We start from the raw sequence: 21,191 nt of genomic DNA on the forward strand, positions 1-21,191 counted from the left end.
CAGAATTTAGCGTTGTAAAACTTATTGGGTTTAAGTATTAATGAGACCCCCGAGCTGGAGGAACCTCCCATGACACTGTGTATATAAGCTGTGTGGGAGCGTTAGTTTCCCTGTTATGCCAAAAATTAACAAGACTTAGTGACAAACTGTGCCAACGTTGTTCAGCAGAAGTCATCGGAGTGAAAATGGAAACTGTGTCCATTAGTTGAACAGGCTGGTGAGTTCTCCTCCCAACAGGCAGCCTCTCACTGCAGATTCAGACTTTGCCAAAGCAATAACCAACACTGTGGAGTGTTTCAGTGTTTTGTGTTTTTAACAGCTCCATTTTCAGTGACCTGAAACATCTTTTACATGAGCACTGAAGGCCAAAACGTAGAGAAAAGGCTTTGTTTTTAGAAATATGTGTACGTGTGGACAGGGCCGTCCTTCTAGAATAAAAATTTAGGCTCTGTTATAATGTGACTGAACACATGAATCCATCCATTGTGCCTGTCATGTATACATTCGTTCAGGGATTATAAACTGAATGTAGACTGGTGCTAAATCTGTGAGACTCACCAGGTTTTATTGGAGTTTTTGTTCTGCACTGAAAAAAGTTGAATAAACTGTTTGGTTTTTTACTGTAGCTGGGAATTTAAAAATGATTGTTGAACATGAACTTATTGAATTATGAATTAATACCCAAAAAAATTGTACGTGAATAAATTTTTTGTATATTTTTACTGGAGTTTTTTTAAATTAAATAAATCACATATTCAACTGTACTTTTCTCTGAGTTTTCTTTTAAAGATTTTTATCATTATAGTTATTTGCAACTGTGAGACCAAACAAATCACACTGACTGCATTTCCTGCGTCAAGTCATTTGCTGGATGCATTACTACATTTCATGGCATGTTACCACTAGCAGCTGTCTGATTAAAAAGGAGCTTCTGCATCACCAGCGTCTGCAGGAATATTCATCACGTCATGTGAGAGATCAGGCGGAGATACAAACACTTCTCCATAAACAGACTCTGTCGGCTTTGGACAGAGCCAAGCTAGCTGTTTCCCCATTTTTCTGGTCTTTATGCTAAGCTAAGCTAACTTGGACTAACACAAAACTAACTAACTAACTAACTAAGCTAACACAAAAGGCAGCATGTTTTCATGAAAATGACACTGCAGGTTACGTTGCACAACCAGGAGCAGGATCAAAGTTTGTGTTCCAGAAATCCTTTTAAGGTTTAATCCGCAGTTTTATTTATTCATGTCTGTGCACACTTTCTGCTCACTTTTTGTAAATCTCTTCATGTGTTGACCACATGAGCTTATGTTTAAATAATGATTGTAATGTGATACAATAAGATCTGACGTCTGGGGGGAGGGATACTTGTATTTAAACTTGCTTTGTATTTGGGATAAAGTATTGATTCTTAATTTAATCTTTGTTATTTTTTATATAAATCTATATACATATTTTCTAAATCTCTCCTTTTGTATGTTCACTACACTGTCATGAAATAAAGCACTCTCCCTTTTTAAAACAATGCTGGCTTCATTCACACAATCCTGCTCTCAGACCTGAAAACAGATAAAGAGCCCCCCCTAGTGGTTTAATTATAACACTGCATTTCTTTTTGATTCAATCCTGGATCAAGTCAAAGTCCATATTATAGCTTAAACATGAACAGTAAGAGCACTCAGAGCAGTAAACTGTCCCCTGGCAGTGTTTTACTATCATATCTGATGTTTCTGGATTAATATTACAGCTGCATTCATTAATTTGTGTTGCAAGTTGTTTTTTTTGGGTTACATTCTGAGACAACACTGTGCTTATGGTCTGGTTAAGTTTATACACAAAAAAACATTTGTTTAGGGTTGGGAAATATAATGTTTTGGCTTAAAACACCCAGTTTTGTTGCCACAAATATTATTGGGAATGTCCCAGTGTCCTCTTCAGAAAGGACATGATGAAGTGTATTAGTCTTCCATTGGACTAATAGTGGTGTAATGCCCTCTGCACCTTTAGCAGAAAATAAATGACATGAAATAATTACGACAGAAAATGTTTTGACTGAAATCTGTTCTACTCATCATATATTCTTCCAAACAACAATGTGCAAGCTCTGCTAAGGTCGACAATGTGAACACAGTTTTCCCTTTCCTGACCAAGCTCCTCAAAATATATGTGACATTGCAGGAGACAACGACTTCAGTGAAGACAGGCTCCCAGATCTTATGCTGCTCTCCACTGAGAGAAACATCCCTGTTGACCTTAACAAACTTATAAATACAAACTCGTGGCCAAATGAAGAATCCCACTGTGACTGTACGACCCTGACCATCCCTACCAACCCAAACATCTCAGCAGACATCTCATTCTCACTGTCGTCACCACTTGTGTATCTCTGTGAAATAATATTGTTCCCTGTGTGTTTATTATAGTGCTGCAGGAGTTATAATCACACAGTAAAATGTTAAGATCTTAACCAGGGTTAGTAACTACTTCACTATAAATGTATAATGACTGTCTGCACGTTGGTGCCTCACCGCGTCCAGCCAGGGCCCTTTGTATATTTTACTATATACATACAGTAAGTGTAATAATGATTATTAAAATCCCCAGTATCAGGTTATAACGTGTTATTGTTAAAATAATAAATTACTGTTACCCCAGAAATGTTCACTGATATCTGGTCCGTTCATTATCTGCAATTTATTATTGGTTTTATTTGGTTCCTAAGAATTTCTTGTATAATTACAAAGTCCAGTTTTTCTGAAATGGTTTCTTATGAAATGCAAACATGTATATATGTGTGTGTGTGTATGATCAGGAGGCTTCTCTCTGTCTCACATTAGTTTAAGTCGCTTCTTTTGGGCTCGTCTCCACAGACTTTATTGCTTGTTTCTCAGGTCTGGCAACACCGGAAGACGTCACTTCCGCTTCACAGGTAAGCTGTGACGTAGTTTTGTTCCCCATGCGACCAGTCGATGTGTAACGGTAAGGTAACGAAGGTAAGGCCAGACGATACAGCGACATATAATTAGTTAGCCAGAGATAATGTCACCTGAGCAGCTGCGGGTCTTTATGTTCTTCATGGGGGCGATGGGCGCTTGTGGAGACTCAGCTTCAACTTATCTTCATTATTCGCCTTATTTTCAATGGAAACACAAAGTCAGACGGAGCTGCTTCAGTCACCGTGCTAGCTATGAGCCACCGAGCGGAGCAAGCTACTCAAAGTCTCGAGTTGAAAGAGGAATGGACACAGTAAATACTGTTGGTGGTAACCGGGAGGGTCTGTGAGCCGACCTACGAGGAAGTTAGCCGCGAGCTAGCTGATTTCTAGCTTTCGGGGTTAGCCCTAACCCTTACTTTCGGTTTGGCACCTGGCCAACTTGAGTGGAGATAACATAATTTAATCATGCGGCTCTAATAGACTTTGCAAATGTTGTCGGAGCAAATGGCTCAAATTGTGACAGTCAAACGAGTCATTTCTTGGATGTTGTGACGCTCAAAAATAAAATATGGAAAAAAGTCTTCGTGGCGTTGTAATTACACAGTTTGGCCACTAGGAGAGGCGCTTAAAACACATAAAACTGCAAAAGCAGGCTAAATTTTGAAAGTATCCAACTTACACCATTGTTGACACATCATGTATGATTTAATGTAAAGCATTTTTGTTATTTGTGTTTTTGTTAGCTACATGCTTATTGACAGCTTTATTTGCCATTCAGGACCCTCAGGTTGTTGGTTTCATTCAAAACAGAAGTTGTGTTTCTGTTTTCATGATTCCCAAACTGCTTTTGTGTAAAGCTGCAGAGAAGTTACTGGAGACTGAATGGAGGACTGTTATAATAACTACACTGGATTATAAAACACATCGACCAGCGTCCTGTGTTGTGTGTATGTTGTTGTCGACGATCCAAAGGCTCAGTGCACTCAGAATATATGTTTTATATGTTTTTATCACCCGTTTGTTGCACAAAAATGTTATTTTTCCTGAAACAGTTGTAATAAATGTGCTACTTGCTTTTTAATACTTAAAACAGTTTCTCTTTTTTTAACAGACCTTCCAGCAGGAAAACACAACCTCTATCATGATCCATTTAACCCAAACAGTAAGTTGAACTTGCTTCATAATACAGCACCCGGATCATCGGGGAAACCTTCAGGAGGTGAAGAGTGAATTTTAAATAGTGATGAATGTTGTCAAATGTCCAGGTTCATATTTAATGACTGTTATAATAACAACACTGGATTATAAAACACAGCGACCAGCGTCCTGTGTTGTGTGTATGTTGTTGTAGATGATACAAAGGCTCAGTGCAAAACACAGTTTTGTTTCTGTTTCTCTTCAACAGTGTTGCAGCGCCCAAATACAATCATTGCAGGAGAAGATGGTGACACAGTGATTCTCCCATGTTCAACAAAGAACAAGACGGATCTCAGCCTTGAAGAAGTTGAGTGGTTGTTTGAGGATCCACCAGGGGAATATAAAACTGTCCATGCGTATTTTCAGCATAAAGATTACCTTTATGATCAGAGAGACGACTTCAGAACCCGAACATCTCTCTTCAAGGAGGAACTGTCCTCAGGGAATTGTTCTCTACGCCTGAAAGGAACCACATCTCATAGTGGCAGATACCACTGCTATGTTTCAGGGCATCAAAGCTGTAATGTAACCCTCAAAGGTACGTACTAATACTCACTATTTTATCATCATGAGATTTATAACTAAAATGGACACGAGATGCTTCACAGGTTATAAACAGTCACTTTCTTACAGTAGTTTGATGCAGTTATGTGACATTAAATCAGATGTCTAGATGATGTGAGCACAAATTGTGTTTTACTATCATTTCATTGTTGATTACAATCATCTTATCTGCAGTCAGTCACAACTTGGTGAACAAACTGAGCTCATACAAATGTTCTTTTCCCTGAAACAGATGTAATAAATGTGCTGCTTGCTTTTTAATACTTAAGAGTTTCTCTTTTTTAACAGTCCATCCAGAAGGAGAAAACACCTCTCAGAACCTTCTGAAAGTTACCGCGTCTCCATATAACCCAAACAGTAAGTAGAACCTGCTTCATCATACAGCGCCCGGATCATCGGGAAACCTTCAGTGAGGTGAAGAGTGCAGCTGTTGCCAGCCACTGATTTTTATAGTACAGATGTTAAAGGAAGTGGAACGTACTCGTCACTTTGTTATTAAAATGGCCCCAACAACAACAACATGGTCATACTTGGCACCATTGTGTCAGTGGATCAGTGTGGTACAAGTGGTACTTATTGCCTCCGCCAAGGAGGTTATGTTTGTTGACTTTCAACTGGTTTTATTGCACTTACAATAACACGTGTCGTCACCTCGAGTTATCTTCTTCACTTCTCTCCCCTCTCTGCCGCTGCATACGCCCGTCTCTCTCTCTCCCCTGCTCTCTCTGTGTGAAGAGCAGCCCCGCCCCTCAGGGATCAGAGCGACAGGGAGACAGAGAGCAGCGCAGGGAAGAAGCAGTTTATGGTGCTGTGGAAAAAAACTGCAGCCATCGGCCACTATCGGAGCCAAGTTCCGCCGATTCCGATAGTTTGTAAAACGTCCTATCGGCGCGGATTAATCGGCCAAACCGATTAATCGGTCGACCTCTAGCTGGTAGTGGATGAACTGGAGGCAACAGTTAAACTGCAGTTTATGGCAACCAGCACATCTCCAACTCATCCTCAGCACTGTTCACCTTAACGTGTTGTGGAAACACCATGACAGCAGCTGTACGCTTGAAAAGTGTTGTGTGCTTTTGTTTCCCTTCCTCTCAGCAAAAGCATGCAGCCCCCTGCAACTGTGAACAACTGGAATACATTATGTACATGGAGGAACTGAGAAATATGATGTTGGAAATCTGCAGCAAAGCACTAACACTCACCTCTCTCCTACATTCTTTCAGATGGCACAGACGGACTGACGAATTACGGGGCTATTGGTGGTGGTGTTGTTGCTGCTGTTCTTGGCATCATCATCGCTTTGGTGGTCTACCTTCGCCGTAAGTCAAACATCTCTCAACTTTATCATTATTGACACATTTCCTGTTAAACAGACACTCAAGTTGAAAAGTTGTTTCACTCGTCCTGTTCTTGGTTTAACTTTTGCTGCTCCTCTGAGCTCAGTCAACAACGCTGACAGTTAACATCCACTGCCAACAGTCAGTGTGACTGTGTGAAGTAGTGTCCTTTTTTTTTGTGACGTAGGACGCAACTTAAAATACAATGAAGTGGACACTTTGTCATCGTCGCTTTCTCAAAATGAACGTTTGATGCCTCACGCTGCAGTTGTTAACATGAACATAAAGTCGACCCAATGAAGCCGTCACGTGTTTAAGTTATCCCTGTGAAATATGTTTACTTATCAATAGTGAGCTGGGAGGTAATTTGAGGTGATGGAGGAGCTGTAATACCGACTGTAAGGGGGACACAAGATGATAACTGGTGTAGAAAATGAGGAGGAACTAACTTGGCGACCAAACTGAGCTCATAAAACTGTTCCTTTCTTGAAACAGTAATAAATGTGCTGCATGCTTTTTCAATACTTAAAAAGTTTCTCTCTCCCTTTTTTTTTTTTTTTACAGTCTGCTCAGGAAGTAAGGCCAACACCCCTGAAACCCATCAGAGAGTTTCCTACCGGCCTGCGCCACCACCTCAAGATCAAGGTAACCCAAAATCTGAGGTGATGGAGGAGCTATAATAACCTGAGGGGGTCACAAGATGATAACTGGGGTGGAAAATTTAATTCTGCAGCAAAGTTTAATGGAATCCAACAGATTGTTGTCTCAGCAGTGCAGAACATTACAATTACAAGTTAAAACAATAAAAAGGCACAAAAAAGTTATTAAACTGATTCCTCAGTACAAAGCATGAAGAACCATTAGCCAGCACTGCAGACTAATGACAGTCCGTTCTGTTTGCATGTTTACTGTTTGCTCTCATATCAAATGTCTCATAAATAAGATATTTATAACAGAGGAATGTTTGGGGTAAATTATGTCCTCAGTGACCTCAGTGGACTCAATATACTGTTAAAAGATTTTTTATAAAAGCTTTTTTTTTTTACATAATTGAAAAACTAACTTACACTGAAGACACATCTCTCTCTGACCACAGGATCAGAACTAGAAGATATTTGACCTTTTTAAGAAGACTGATGTGATTTATTAAAAAAACACTTTGCTTTGAAATTGTGGGGATGTTTGCATGTAAAACTGCTCTCACCTTGTCTTCTCACGAAACAGAACCAGTGGACCAAAACCCGAATCAAGATCCAGATGATGTGACTGTGGACCAGGGCGCTCCAGCTGATGGCAACTGAAGCAAGAACATCCGCTGTAAGAGAATTGAAACTCGCCAGTGAAAAATATACAAGTTTAGTATCATTTCATCCAAAGATTTTGCCAGCAGCAGTTGTTCCCTCTCATGTTTAACTTGCTATTAGCTTAGCTCAGTTAGTCAGGCTTTAAGTCCTGCTGCTGCCTCTGAGTGTCAAACACCAACGATGGTCCCGAGTCCTCATTTATAAACTTTGCCTCCGCCCAACTCTCCACGCAAAAGTAAACTCTGACCCATACATACGGACATTATGGCGACAAAGAACATTGGTTAAGTGGCCAAATGAAGCTAGAATTTAGAAATTAAATGTGGGAGGCATCATCATACCCATCATATTATAATGAGGCCTCAGAGACATTTAACTTCACTTCATAGCGCATGTTTTAATAGATTCACTCACAAACATTCAAACCAGCGATATTATCTGTACTATTCAATAAGCACCTTTTAATAGAAGATGAGAATATATATATATGTATGTGTATATATATATGTATGTGTATATATATATATATATATATATACATACTGTGATTTATAAAGGGAATATTACGTGTAGGTGTGTGTACCCTGATGATAAATCTGATGATTATTTTTTGACCTTTTGTGCACACGCACACTTTTAGTCTGGATCCTATGCACTGTTTTATAATGCAGCGTTTTTCTAATTAGCGGGTCGACACAGGGTTTTTTAACGAGGGTCATCCTGCTACCGACCAATGTCAGGACAGCAGAATAGCTCGCCATCTTCCGCAAAAGACTCAAGACTCACTTGTTGAGACTTCACCTTGACCCCGCGTAGCATGACTCCCTCCCAACCCTCCACCCAAAAAAAATAAAAATGATATGCACTTGTATGTTCTAGGGATGTAACGGTATGAAAATTTCACACCACGGTAATAGTGACCAAAACTATCACGGTTATCGGTATACCGCGGTATTTTTAAAATGTCTTCAAAATGTTGAAAAAACACTGATACACTGATAAATTGAAATAATTTCACCAAGATTTATATTTAAATAGATTTATTATATATTAAAATAGTCCAAATCCAAAACCTTATCAAAACTGTGCAAAATAAACCTTAAATACAGTAAATAAAAGACAACAAAAGTGTTACTTATGTTAAAATAACACAAAATATGTAAACAAATCAAATGCACAGCACAGTGCTTGTTCTCTCCCTCCCATATCTCCTCAGACGGCATCTCTGTTACGGAGTTACAGAGGTAGAATGAGATGTACTGGCAGTAGCACTCGACTGGCCAGCAGACCCTCTCTGTGAAAAAATGAATAGAAAATGTCATTATTAATTATTACTGTCATTGTTACTTAATACTAAAGGTGCAACCAACAGATCACAAAACTCACAATCTAGATCATATCACTTTTGTGAGAAACAGGTTGGATAAATTGGATGTGTTGCCGCCCCTCGCAACAACTTTCTTCTTGCAGCTCCTGCAGATAGGGCTGCCATCCTCGACCAGCTGTCCCTGAGCATTATCATAATAACCAAAATACGCCCAGACTTCAGATTTGGTTCTCTTTGAAGGCGGAAAAATGCCTTGAGGGCCGCTACTATCACGTCCTCCCTCCGCCATGTCTTCTTCACTACATAACAAGCGCACGTTGCACGCTGCGCCTGCGTATGGAGACTTGGATAAAGTATCTTGTGAGTTTTCCACACCGTGGTTATCGACCGCGGCGGTTACCGTGGTAATTAAAACTTAAACGGTAACCTTCACCGTCGGGACTTTTACCGTGGTTTACCGTGACACCGGTAACTGTTACATCCCTAGTTCTTACCTGTAGCACTTACACCATAGCACTTTTGTAATGATGGTACCCTTGATAAATAGCAGCTACTTTGCTCAGATGAGAGCTTGAAAATTGTTTCTATCTTTTCTTTTCTACTGAATTGACGGTGATATGTTGTGGTTTCTTTCTAGTGACAAATGTACTTATTGTAAGTTGCTTTGGACAAAAACGTCTGCTAAATGTAAATAGAAATGTATATTGATGACACGTCATCAATTCACGCGGCAAGAAATGCATCAGAATTTAGCGTTGTAAAACCCAGCTCTTATTGGGTTTAAGTATTAATGAGACCCCCGAGCTGGAGGAACCTCCCCTGACACTGTGTAGATAAGCTGTGTGGGAGTGTTAGTTTCCCTGTTATGCCAAAAATGAACAAGACTTAGTGACAAACTGTGCCAACGTTGTTCAGCAGAAGTCATCGGTGTGAAAATGGAAACTGTGTCCATTAGTTGAACAGGCTGGTGAGTTCTCCTCCCAACAGGCAGCCTCTCACTGCAGATTCAGACTTTGCCAAAGCAATAACCAACACTGTGGAGTGTTTCAGTGTTTTGTTTTTTTAACAGCTCCATTTTCAGTGACCTGAAACATCTTTTACATGAGCACTGAAGGCCAAAACGTAGAGAAAAGGCTTTGTTTTTAGAAATATGTGTACGTGTGGACAGGGCCGTCCTTCTAGAATAAAAATTTAGGCTCTGTTACAATGTGACTGAACACATGAATCCATCCATTGTGCCTGTCATGTATACATTCGTTCAGGGATTATAAACTGAATGTAGACTGTTGGGTCAAAAGGTCAATAAACTGTTTGGTTTTTTACTGTAGCTGTGAGTTTAAAAATTGTACATGAATTAAGTTTTTGTTTATTTTTGCTTGAGTGTTTTTTCTTTGTTTTATTAAATAAATCATATATTCAACTGTACTTTTCTCTGAGTTTTCTTTTAAATATCATCACTAGTAATTTGCAACTGTGAGACCAAACAAGTCACACTGACTGCATTTCCTGCGTCAAGTCATTTGCTGGATGCATTACTGCATTTCATGGCATGTTACCACTACCAGCTGTCTGCTTAAAGGAGAGTGTGACGCTGTCTGTTGCTTTTAGCTCTACGCTTCTGCATCACCAGCGTCTGCAGGAATATTCATCACATCATGTGAGAGATCAGGCGGAGATACAAACACTTCTCCATAAACAGACTCTGTCGGCTTTGGACAGAGCCAAGCTAGCCGTTTCCCCATTTTTCTAGTCATTATGCTAAGCTAAGCTAACTTGGACTAACACAAAACTAACTAACTAACTAACTAAGCTAAACACAAAAGGCAGCATGTTTTCATGAAAATGACACTGCAGGTTACGTTGCACAACCAGGAGCAGGGTCAAAGTTTGTGTTCCGGAAATCCTTTTAAGGTTTAATCCGCAGTTTTATTTATTCATGTCCGTGCACACTTTCTGCTCACTTTTTGTAAATCTCTTCATGTGTTGACCACATGAGCTTATGTTTAAATAATGATTGCAAATTGTAATGTGATACAATAAGATCTGACGTCTGGGGGAGGGATACTTGTATTTAAACTTGCTTTGTATTTGGGATAAAGTATCGATTCTTTCTTCAATTCTTTATTTAATCTTTGTTATTTTTTATATAAATCTATATGAATATTATCTAAATCTCTCCTTTTGTATGTTCACTACTCTGTCATGAAATAAAGCACTCTCCCTTTTTAACAAAATGCTGGCTTCATTCACACAATCCTGGTCTCAGACCTGAAAACAGATAAAGAGCCCCCCCTAGTGATTTAATTATAACACTACATTTCAATTTGATTCAATCCTGGATCAAGTCAAAGTCCATATTATAGCTTAAATATGAACAGTAAGAGCACTCAGAGCAGTAAACTGTCCCCTGGCAGTGTTTTACTATCATATCTGATGTTTCTGGATTAATATTACAGCTGCATTCATTAATTTGTTTTGCAAGTTGGTTTTTTTTGGGTTACATTTTTAATTTTATCCTGAGACAACACTGTGCTTATGGTCTGGTTAAGTTTATACACAAAAAATATTTGCTTAGGGAAATATAATGTTATTGGAAATTTCCCAGTGTCCTCTTCAAAGATATTCACTTCTGTTGCACAGTAAAACACAGCTGGCAGTGGTGAGACGTCCTGATGTCACAGTTAGTGTTGGGGTGGAGGGGGGAGTTTCTCAGAGAGGAAGTGCAGACATCACACTGTCGGTGTGTTAGTTGGTGTTAGGTCAGGATGCAGTTAACACCGTTCTGCCTGACGCTGTGTGAGTACAAACTCTGACATTTCTTCACTTTCTGGAAAAAATCTGCCGACATGCTGCTGACAGATATATTTTCAGTGTCTGAGTTTAAAAATCACTGACTTCTTTTGCTTATTTCCTATCTTTGATGTATTGTTTGTGTTCGTCTCTTCATTGCCTTCATATTCTTGCCTCTGCTGCTGTTTTCTGTTCTTTTTTGTTTCATTATCAACTTGTTGCTCTTGTTTTCACTCCTCAAACCTGCAATTTATCGTCCGACCCTACCTGTTCTTTACTACCTTATGTTCATCTGCCTTTTGGCCTTTTATTTGTCACTTTGGTGTTTGCTACGTTCTGTCTTTGTCCTTCGCCTCCTCCCTCCACCTACGTGCAGTCTGTCTTCGGATGAGCCCCGACAGGTCTCAGTTCTATAGGTATGACACCATCTCTTTGAGCTGCGAGGGTCACTCGAACTCCACCGGCTGGAAGGTGGTGAGGAATACGTCTGAGGCAGGTGTCAGAACCTGTTCCTCCAGCTGGGGCTTCATCTCCTCGAGCTCGGCCTGCATCTTCGGCAACATCTACCCAACTGACAGCGGGGTGTACTGGTGTGAGTCTGCAGACGGGGAGAAGAGCAATGGCGTCAACATCACCATCACTGGTACTGCGCACAACACTGGAAACAAGTGCTGATTAAACTTAAAGCTGCATTTGATAGATCAGATTTACATCAGAGTATTTGTCTGACGAAGTAAGACTTTGGTGGAAGCATAATTTGCAACCGGAATACATTTTGGCAATGTAAGTTTCTGCAAAACACAGATATGTTGAATGTTTACGTATCTTCATATTTATTTATTTCAATGTCTCAACGTCACGTCAAAAACATTTGGTTTGTCACCAAAACACAGCTGAAAATGTCTTGAATGTATTCTCAGAATATTTGACTTCATCCCCACAAACGTAATGTTAAAAATATATCCAGTGGTTTGCCGCTCATGAATGTTGACACTCCGTCTTGTTTTAGTGTTAATATGATGCAAAACATACACATTTAACATCTCCCTGGTCTGCAGAAACATTCAAACATTTTAAAATGAGTTTCTTTGTCTTCTCCAGATCGTCTTGTGCTCCTGGAGAGTCCTGGCCTCCCTGTGTCAGAGGGAGCTGCTGTGACTCTGCGCTGCAAAGCTGAGACGAACTCCTCCGACCTCAGGTTTGATTTCTCTAAAGACGGCCTCCCCGTCAGCATCAACTCCACAGGAGAGATGATCATTCACAGTGCTTCAAAATCTGACGAAGGACTCTACAAGTGCAGCATCCACGGAGGTGAAGAGTCCCTCGGCAGTTGGCTGGCTGTTCAAGGTGAGATAAACGGTCATGTTCACACTGACGGTGTACTGTAAAGAAAAAAAATGTCGATGCAGGAGAAGAAATACCCAAAAACATGGCTGAAAATGTCCAGAGGTCCTGTCAGATATATCCGGAATTTGTTGCCACAATTACAACTGAAAATGTCCCAGGTACAAAAAGGTCCCAAATGTATTCTCAGAATATTTGGTTTCATTGCCACAAACGTAATGTTAAAAATATATCCAGTGGTTTGCCGCTCATGAATGTTGAAACTCCGTCTTGAGCAGTGGTCTCTGACCATAGACATGGACCCTGAATGTGATTTGTCACATGTTTTAGTGTTGATATCATAAAAGACATACACATTTAACATCTCCCTGGTCTGCAGAAACATTCAAACTTTTAAAATGAGTTTCTTTGTCTTCTCCAGATCGTCTTGTGCTCCTGGAGAGTCCTGGCCTCCCTGTGTCGGAGGGAGCTGCTGTGACTCTGCGCTGCAAAGCTAAGATGAGCTCCTCCGACCTCAGGTTTGATTTCTCTAAAGACGGCCTCCCCGTCAGCATCAACTCCACAGGAGAGATGATCATTCACAGTGCTTCGAAATCTGACGAAGGACTCTACAAGTGCAGCATCCACGGAGGTGAAGAGTCCCTCGGCAGTTGGCTGGCTGTTCAAGGTGAGATAAACGGTCATGTTCACACTGACGGTGTACTGTAAAGAAAAAAATGTCGATTCAGGAGAAGAAATACCCCCAAAAAGTTAATAAGAAATCTGACTTTCATTTTGTGATTTAATGAGTCAGTTTTTCCTCACATTGTTTACGACCTGATGGGATAAGAGTTTGTTTCTCTTCACAGCTTCTCTTCAACCTTCTGTTCCACCTGCAACTTCCAGTTCAGTTTCCAGACTGATTTGTCACCTGGTGGTGGGAACTCCTTACCTGCTGTCCACCATCTTACTGGGACTCATATACAGAGACAGGAAGAGAGGTAGGAACACTCATGCTGCATGTTTGCTAACCAGATCGAGCTTTAAAAACAAAACAGGATGGCTGAGGTGCTTTGTTTCTGGTTCCTGAGAGACTTGTGTTAACTTTCTTACATCTGTCACGCTTTCTCTCTGAGCGTTTGATAATCAAAACTGTTACGTTAGGAGACACAGTTAGCTATAACACTCAGGTGTCATCTGCGTAACGAACTAAAGCGTGAATCATTCTGCTATTCCATCTCAACCTAAATCAGCCATGACAGATTTAGGTTGAGGTTTGAGGTTTGGATGTAAACTCCAGCATTGCGACATAATCGCAGGTCACTTTCTTTCTGTTTTTAATCAGACTATGCTCTGAAACAGGTCAATAGGTTGCTCTTAAAAGCATCTTATCCGGAGTACAATTATTTTCATAGAAACTTTTCCACTGAACTCTTTCTGCTCACAGCAGCTCGGACGGTTGCAGAGAGACAAGGCAGCAACGATGTCATCATGGAAATAGTCGTGTAGTCCTACAAACCGGTACAGAAAGTCTGCATCATTTGACCCAGCACCACAGGACATCCTGGAGATCAGTTATTACCACCGGTGTTCAGTTGAATTAGCTGCAGTATTTGATGGCAACAGAGACTCTAGTGGCGAAGACGAGTTTAAAAGGCCTTTTGATCTCTTGGACAAGTTGGATCCTTTTAAGGAGAAGCTGTAAGAAATACAATACACATTCACATTTCAGTATGAATAAAGAAAATTGATGTAAAACCTTTTGTGTTGTTGTTTCCTAATCCTCTCCTTCACTTTCCATCTTTTCCCCCATGCCTCCTCTAAGCTACTCTCAGGTAGGAGAGGAAAGAGATACATGTGCTACAAAAAAGTAAAGTGCAAACATGTATTCTGATGATGTGGGTTGGGGTGTTAGGACCTCTGACTGTTGACCTTTTGGTGCCCAACATTGTTGCTGATAAAGAAAATGAACCCACCCCTTTCTATAGAGCCTTATTTGCATTAGAGCACCAAATCGATGTTTGTACATTGCGATGAAGTGCATAAATCTTGTGTTAAACACTGATGAGGGTGTAAAGGAAGTGGGAGGGGGCAGAAGACTGAGTTCAGAGCTGTGTCTGTGGTTTAGTTGTTTTTGTCATGCAGACGTGTGAGGTGTGAAGATCAAGTCCAGCTGACTTTCTTCTGTTTTTTTCATTTTTTCCATTTGACATTTCATATCAACTAAAAACCTGACACAACACTGACTTGATCTTTCACTGGATAATATTGTGACACATTAAATTTCGTTTTAGTGTTTAGATTCTTTTCTCACATTCTTCTTCTTCCTCTATAATATACCATACATTACTAACAGAAAAAGCTCAAACATAGCAACACTCACTGTCAGTGATTTACTGCAGCAGCCTTTCTGCCTGTGTGGGTCGGTTGTGGTGAGATTGTCTGCATTGTGTTATTTCTCAGAAGTGGAAACAAACACAGTACAGCACAGGAGTGTGCCACTTTCAAACCCACAAACAGAACAACATTTGAAGTGTGATTGGAAACTATTGTGGTTTGTTTGCTGAGTGAAGCTGCTCTCTGTTGTGTCCTGTGGCTAAAATATAAGAAATCAATCAAATCAAATGTTAAACCCACTGAGAACAGAGCATCTTTAACTCGTGATATATCTTGCTGTCTTACTAGAAAGCAGTGCTGTGCAAATGTGACACGGTGGTGCAGTGGTTAGTTCCTGTCAACTTGACCTTTATTTGAGGTTAAATTGATTCAACATCCTGATGTGATGAGAGAAGAAATGGTGAGTTAAAGGATGGCAACAGGGGAAATCTCACTAGATACACAAATACAAATACAGATTTTTTTCAGACTGAATAAAATGTATATCATCTGCAGTTTGTTCATGCTCAAATTCTGCAGTCAGATAAAGGATTCAGAGCGCATCATGTACACCCTAGAAAGGAAATACAAAACAAGAACATCAATGAGGCATCAAGGAAATGTGAAAGTCACTTTATTTGATTCAATACATGTGTTTTATATCAGGGCTTAGGGAAAACCTAGGTGACTAACAAGACGCGCCCTAAACTAAAACGAACAAAAACAAGAGTGCTGGCTTCCAGATCTGAATACAGCTTAAAACAGTAATAAACACAATCATATGAAATCTATGCTTACCAAACCAAACTAAAAATAAACAAACTGCAAAACTCTTAAAGAAATGAGATCACATTGTACGGTTAATGTGAAACTACAGCCAGGTAGCTTAGCTTAGCATAAAGTCTGGAAACAGGTGGAAATAGGGTAAGAGTATCCACCTAGCATTGCTTCTGTAGCTCACTAATTAACATATATTTCTTGGCCGGATGCAGTGACTTCCTGACGTCTCTGGTTTTTATCTCACTGTGACAACAAGACCACTTGATGGTGGAAAGAAGATTCTGTTGCCAAAGCCAGGCTGGCTGTTTCCAGTCTTTATGCTAAGCTAAGCTAAGCTAAGCTAACTGGCAGCTGGCTATAGCTTCATGTTTAACAGACAGACTGATATCAATCTTCTCGTCGAACTCTCGGCAAGAAAGTGAATAGGCTTACGCAAGTGTAAGTTTTCATTGTTTCATTCAATTTGCTGATTTTAAACACATGCCTAAATAGCCTAACCCTAAATAGCCAGGCTCCTACGGTGCTCAGTGACCTGATGGTTCCTCTGTAGCTCCTTTTTGACTAAATTAGCTCTGCTTCTTGTACCGGTTCTGTTCAAGATTCTTGGAAATTGTTTGTGTTTTGTACAGTTTTGTTTGTATTTTCAGTTAAAGGTCCAAACTAGCTTAGGCTATAAGAGACTAACAGGTGAAGACAGCCAATAAACGCCTCTGGGTAGAATGAAAACCAGTATTAAAAAAAGGACTGCTGTTGTGGGTAATTCTCACATTTCATCCAGAAATATTGCCAGGCACTCAATCAGACATCCGGCTGCTTTACCTGAAACAACAAAACAGTTAAACATGTATCAGTACATTTTAAAATGACTGCTGAGTGTTTCCTCCACTGACACCACTCTGTCCGACGTATGGCTGAGTTTAGCTGACTATAATTGCTTGGTAAAAGCTCCACAATGTGTGATATCCTGTATGATAGCTGTTTCACATAAATGGCTGTCATTTGTTATAGTAACCAATACTTCCCGGATTTACTTGCAAGCTCACTGTTAATGTTTTGATCTCATAACATGACACTGCAGTATGTTAAATTATTCTAGAGACTCTGTGTCTGTCTGTCGAGCAACATAACAACTAATAAAACCTTTTTAAATGTGAATTAACAATGTGAAAAATAGAGAGGAGAAATTCAAAACATACAGATTCCACGTTTCCACCCATGCAGTGCCACACAGATGGTACAAAAGATGACAATCCCGACGATGACGATCCCAAAGATGATGCCAATGCTGATATTTCCTGAAAGAGAAAAAGAAAAAGATCAAGATTTGTGCTTTACTGCAAGTTTCAATGCATCATACATTCATCCATCCAGCCATCTTGTTAATCTGGTTCTGGTTAATAAATGAATGATATGCATGATAGTCTCTGCAATCACAGCTACATGGATGCTGCCTCACCAGTTTGACAACACATGCACTGCATTGTGTAGTTGCATTTCTGCACACATCGGCGTAGATTCAATGCAGAAGCATTAATCAAGTTTAACTGTCTGTAAAACACAGTCTCACAAAACTGTCAGCATGGATAAAGGATTTAGTCCCGTTGCTACACATTTTGTCTTAGCTTGATTTGCCAGATCGTGTGAATTTGAATCCATCTTGCCAGGTCAGTCTATGTAGCGAAACACAAAGTGGTTGGACCAAATGGCGGTTGGACCATACTATAACAACAGTTCTATCAGAACTGGAGTTTATTTCATTGAAAGAAGAGCAAAGAGCGACACTGAAGGCTTTTCGCGACTGACAGTGAGAAGATATTTACTTACTGGAATCAGCGATCTGCTCTGTACTGTTGCCTTCACGCTCCGGCACTGTGAAAAAATAAATTAAGTGTTACAACAACAGTCTGACCCCTATTTTGTTATGTATCTTCTAAATATATTATTTCATATTTACTTGATATTGACATGTTGAGGGAATGGCACTGTTTTATAACGTATTCTTTAAAGTTTTCTCCTACTGCTGTCTGAATCTGTCCATGTGGGAGAGAAAGCTTCTTCTACGTGAAAAATAACTGATATTTTCAACTCTTTGTAATCTAAATCCTAATCTTTGGTGTACCTACCAACAGTGAGGTTAACAGAACAGCTGCTCTGCAGTTCGTCAGTGATGAAGGAGCATCTGTATCTCCCGGTGTCGGAGACTCGTACTGTGGAGAGATTCAGCGACAGGTTTCCTTTGGTCAGCCCCTCGTGGAAGAGAGACGTCCGTCCTTCAAAATCCTCCCCCTGCTCCACACGATTGTCTTGATACAGATGGACTGTGTGGTTGAGGCGCTCATGACGCCACATTACTGTCATATTGGTGGCATCCAATTGGGGCTGAACTTGGCAAGGCAGAATCACATCCTCACCGACTGCTGCCAAAATTGACTGAGAAGAGCAAATTACATCAAGCTCTGTTGAAGAAACACATGAGACCAGATAAAGCCTTTGTTCGTCTACAGAACTGTTAGCATGGCTGTAGACTCGAGTCCTGTTGATAAACATGTTAGGAGTCTTCTCAATGTCGCTGGATTTGCAAGATCACGTGAATACATCTGGCTACACTTCAAGTCACTGGGTGCAATTGTAGTTCCACTTCAAACTGTTTTTTGGCATATTTCTAATATATTCATTCATATAAAGTAGCATCTTGGCCAAGTATCATTCTCAGTGGGACCAAAAATGGCTGGTAACACTTTAATAATAATGACCATCATTAACAAATGGTAACTTTATAGTTAATTAAACTTTAGTTTATTGTTTATTGTTTATAAAGGATCCCCATTAGCTGGTACCTTAGTAACCAGCTAGTCTTCCTGGGGTCCAACAAACAATGCTATGCTTTATCAACCATTCATTAAGCAGCTGGTTAAAGGTTTATAAACATCAGTTTTCCAAATAATGTCTCTATAGACACATGATTTGTTAACCATTTTTAAACATCAGTTGCAGCGTTACAATAAAATATCGCAAAATAAATGGTTTATAAAGCATATATAACATTGGCATATATATATAATACTAAATCAATTAAATAGTGTGTGTGTGTGTATATGTATATATATATATATATATATATATATATATATATATATATATATATATACATATATATATATTACTATGTTTAAAATAAGGACATAGACAAGTTTCATACCTGTTGAGGCCACGGCAGCTTGAGTGAGCAGCAAAACGATGAATCCCACTTTCTCCTTCATCACACTCAATCAAATCAGTGCGTGGAATATGATATAGGTAAAAGATAAGACACCTTAAGAACGATGATAAAGAACTGATGTAATGTGGAGAAACTTAATCAGCCCTGCGCAACCACACCTGTGACACAAACACTTCCTCCTTACCACAAGAAAATGTTACTCTTTACCGGAGAGCAATGGGAGGTAAATAAAACTAGAGAGTTGTCTGACTGGTTGTTCAGCTCTGTGAACCAGAGATTTCAATCATTTAGGGGATTTCCACATTTATTTCCCTTTCCACACCAACAGACCCTGCTGATGTAACAGAGATTTGGCACTCGTTCGCTTACTTAAATTAAATTGATGCGTATTGTGGGGGAAATTCTCTAAAGTCCCTTTTATTATTTATATATGTTATTCTTGCATATGAAACTTAACAATAATAGATATGTGCAGGGTGAAAACTTGTGTCTGTGGGCCTCCTGCATGGTTTCTGTCTTGTGACAGTTACATGGTTGCAGAACATAAATGGTATAAGGATGTAAAAACTAACCTAAATGGGAACTGTTCGTGTAACCTCTTCTGTTTTATGTGTTCTGACAATGGTTGATGGATGACACATAGACTAGGGAATGTACATGTATGCTAAGTTTATGTTAACCTGTGGTGGATGTGGAGATGGTGAAGTGTTATTTTAAGTGAGTTCACTTGTAACCTTGTCACTGCTACAATTGTGAGTATTGATTTCTGCTATTAAAAAGGATGAGGAGAGACGGCCTCTCTTCAGTCACCATCTGAGCGCTGCTGATGTTTGACTCTTGCTTGCAAACAATAAAGAACTTATAGAAAAGAAATATTGTGTCAAACTTTGTGTTTTGACCAACTCTCATCTGCACTAGACAAGTGACTGATTTGCAGTTGCCATGACAGTATTAACAATATAATACTGTCAAATAGAGTACAGGAGGTACTTTTCTACAGAGTAAGTGATTTTACTTTGATTATTAAAAGTACATTTTATTTCTATTATCTTGGCTTTAGGTGTCATTCATCAATTCTTTCATTATTCAGCTCCTCCCCAATGTTAATTCATTGAGTTAATTACTAAAATGTAAATAAAGTCAAGTCGGGTCAGTTGTTATATTTGTATAGTCCTGTATTACAAATCAATCTTTGCATTCACAGTATATGTCAGCCTCTGTCTTCAGACCCTTGACTCAGTTGAGGAGAAACTCCCCAAAAACCTCCATTTTAAAAAAAAATGTTCATGTTACTTGAAGCTAGTCTTAAGGTCATCTCTGACAGTGTGCTTGAGTTCAATTCATAAAACATGCCGAGCATTGAAAACTTTGCTTAAGCAGAAATCCCATTTGCAGCTAACACACCTGTGATCTATAAACCCTCAAATCAACTTAATTGACAGCACCTGCCTCGCACTCAAACAAAAGAAAGACTGGCTATCTGTTGGAGTTATGTTAGCCTCTCATGTGCATGTTGCACAATTGTTTTATTATGTTCTGAGGCAAAATTCCTTTACATCTGTAAGCCGACTTGATAAAAACAAAGATTGTATTTAGTTTCTTTGCTCTTGTTGTTGCTGCAAATCACCGTCAGACGTGCATAAACACAGTGCCTCCGTTATGACCCAAGATCTGTGGTGAGTATATTTTCTAAGAAATTTTATTATATATTTATTTATTTAATATATTTGTCTGAAAATTGACTTCCTTTTCTAACATTTAAACTTTGAGTATATTATTCCATAACTTACTGACTTAATGACTTTGTATCTTTTTTCCTTCTATTTTTTATAAACTGGTGTTCCCCATAAGGAAAGTAACACCAATGACAATGTTCATGAAAAATGCATTTTACAAAATGGCATCAGGGCATCAAACCACATGTTGTCAGTCATGTAAAACTCACTAAATCATGTCATTCAGTCCATTTGTACTCACAGCAGTGACGTCAACTAATGCTTCATCAATTTTGTAGATGAATGTGAAAATGTCTTAA

The 21,191-nt window shown here is 39.4% G+C and overlaps 2 protein-coding genes across 2 annotated transcripts in view; one reads left to right on the plus strand and one right to left on the minus strand.

The window, feature by feature from the left end:
- The window catches only part of LOC141004060 (butyrophilin subfamily 1 member A1-like), a 118,041-nt gene that overhangs the window by 31,878 nt on the left and 64,972 nt on the right, over positions 1-21,191 (minus strand). The window lies entirely within an intron of this gene.
- On the plus strand, positions 11,449-13,509 carry LOC141003969 (Fc receptor-like protein 5). Its single transcript, XM_073475467.1, has 4 exons — positions 11,449-11,463; positions 11,834-12,100; positions 12,559-12,804; positions 13,223-13,509. The coding sequence occupies exons 2-4, from the start codon at positions 11,845-11,847 to the stop codon at positions 13,507-13,509; spliced, it is 789 nt and encodes a 262-aa protein (XP_073331568.1). The 5' UTR covers positions 11,449-11,463; positions 11,834-11,844.

Source organism: Pagrus major, chromosome 10, assembly GCF_040436345.1.
Source record: "Pagrus major chromosome 10, Pma_NU_1.0".
NCBI lineage: Eukaryota > Metazoa > Chordata > Actinopteri > Spariformes > Sparidae > Pagrus > Pagrus major.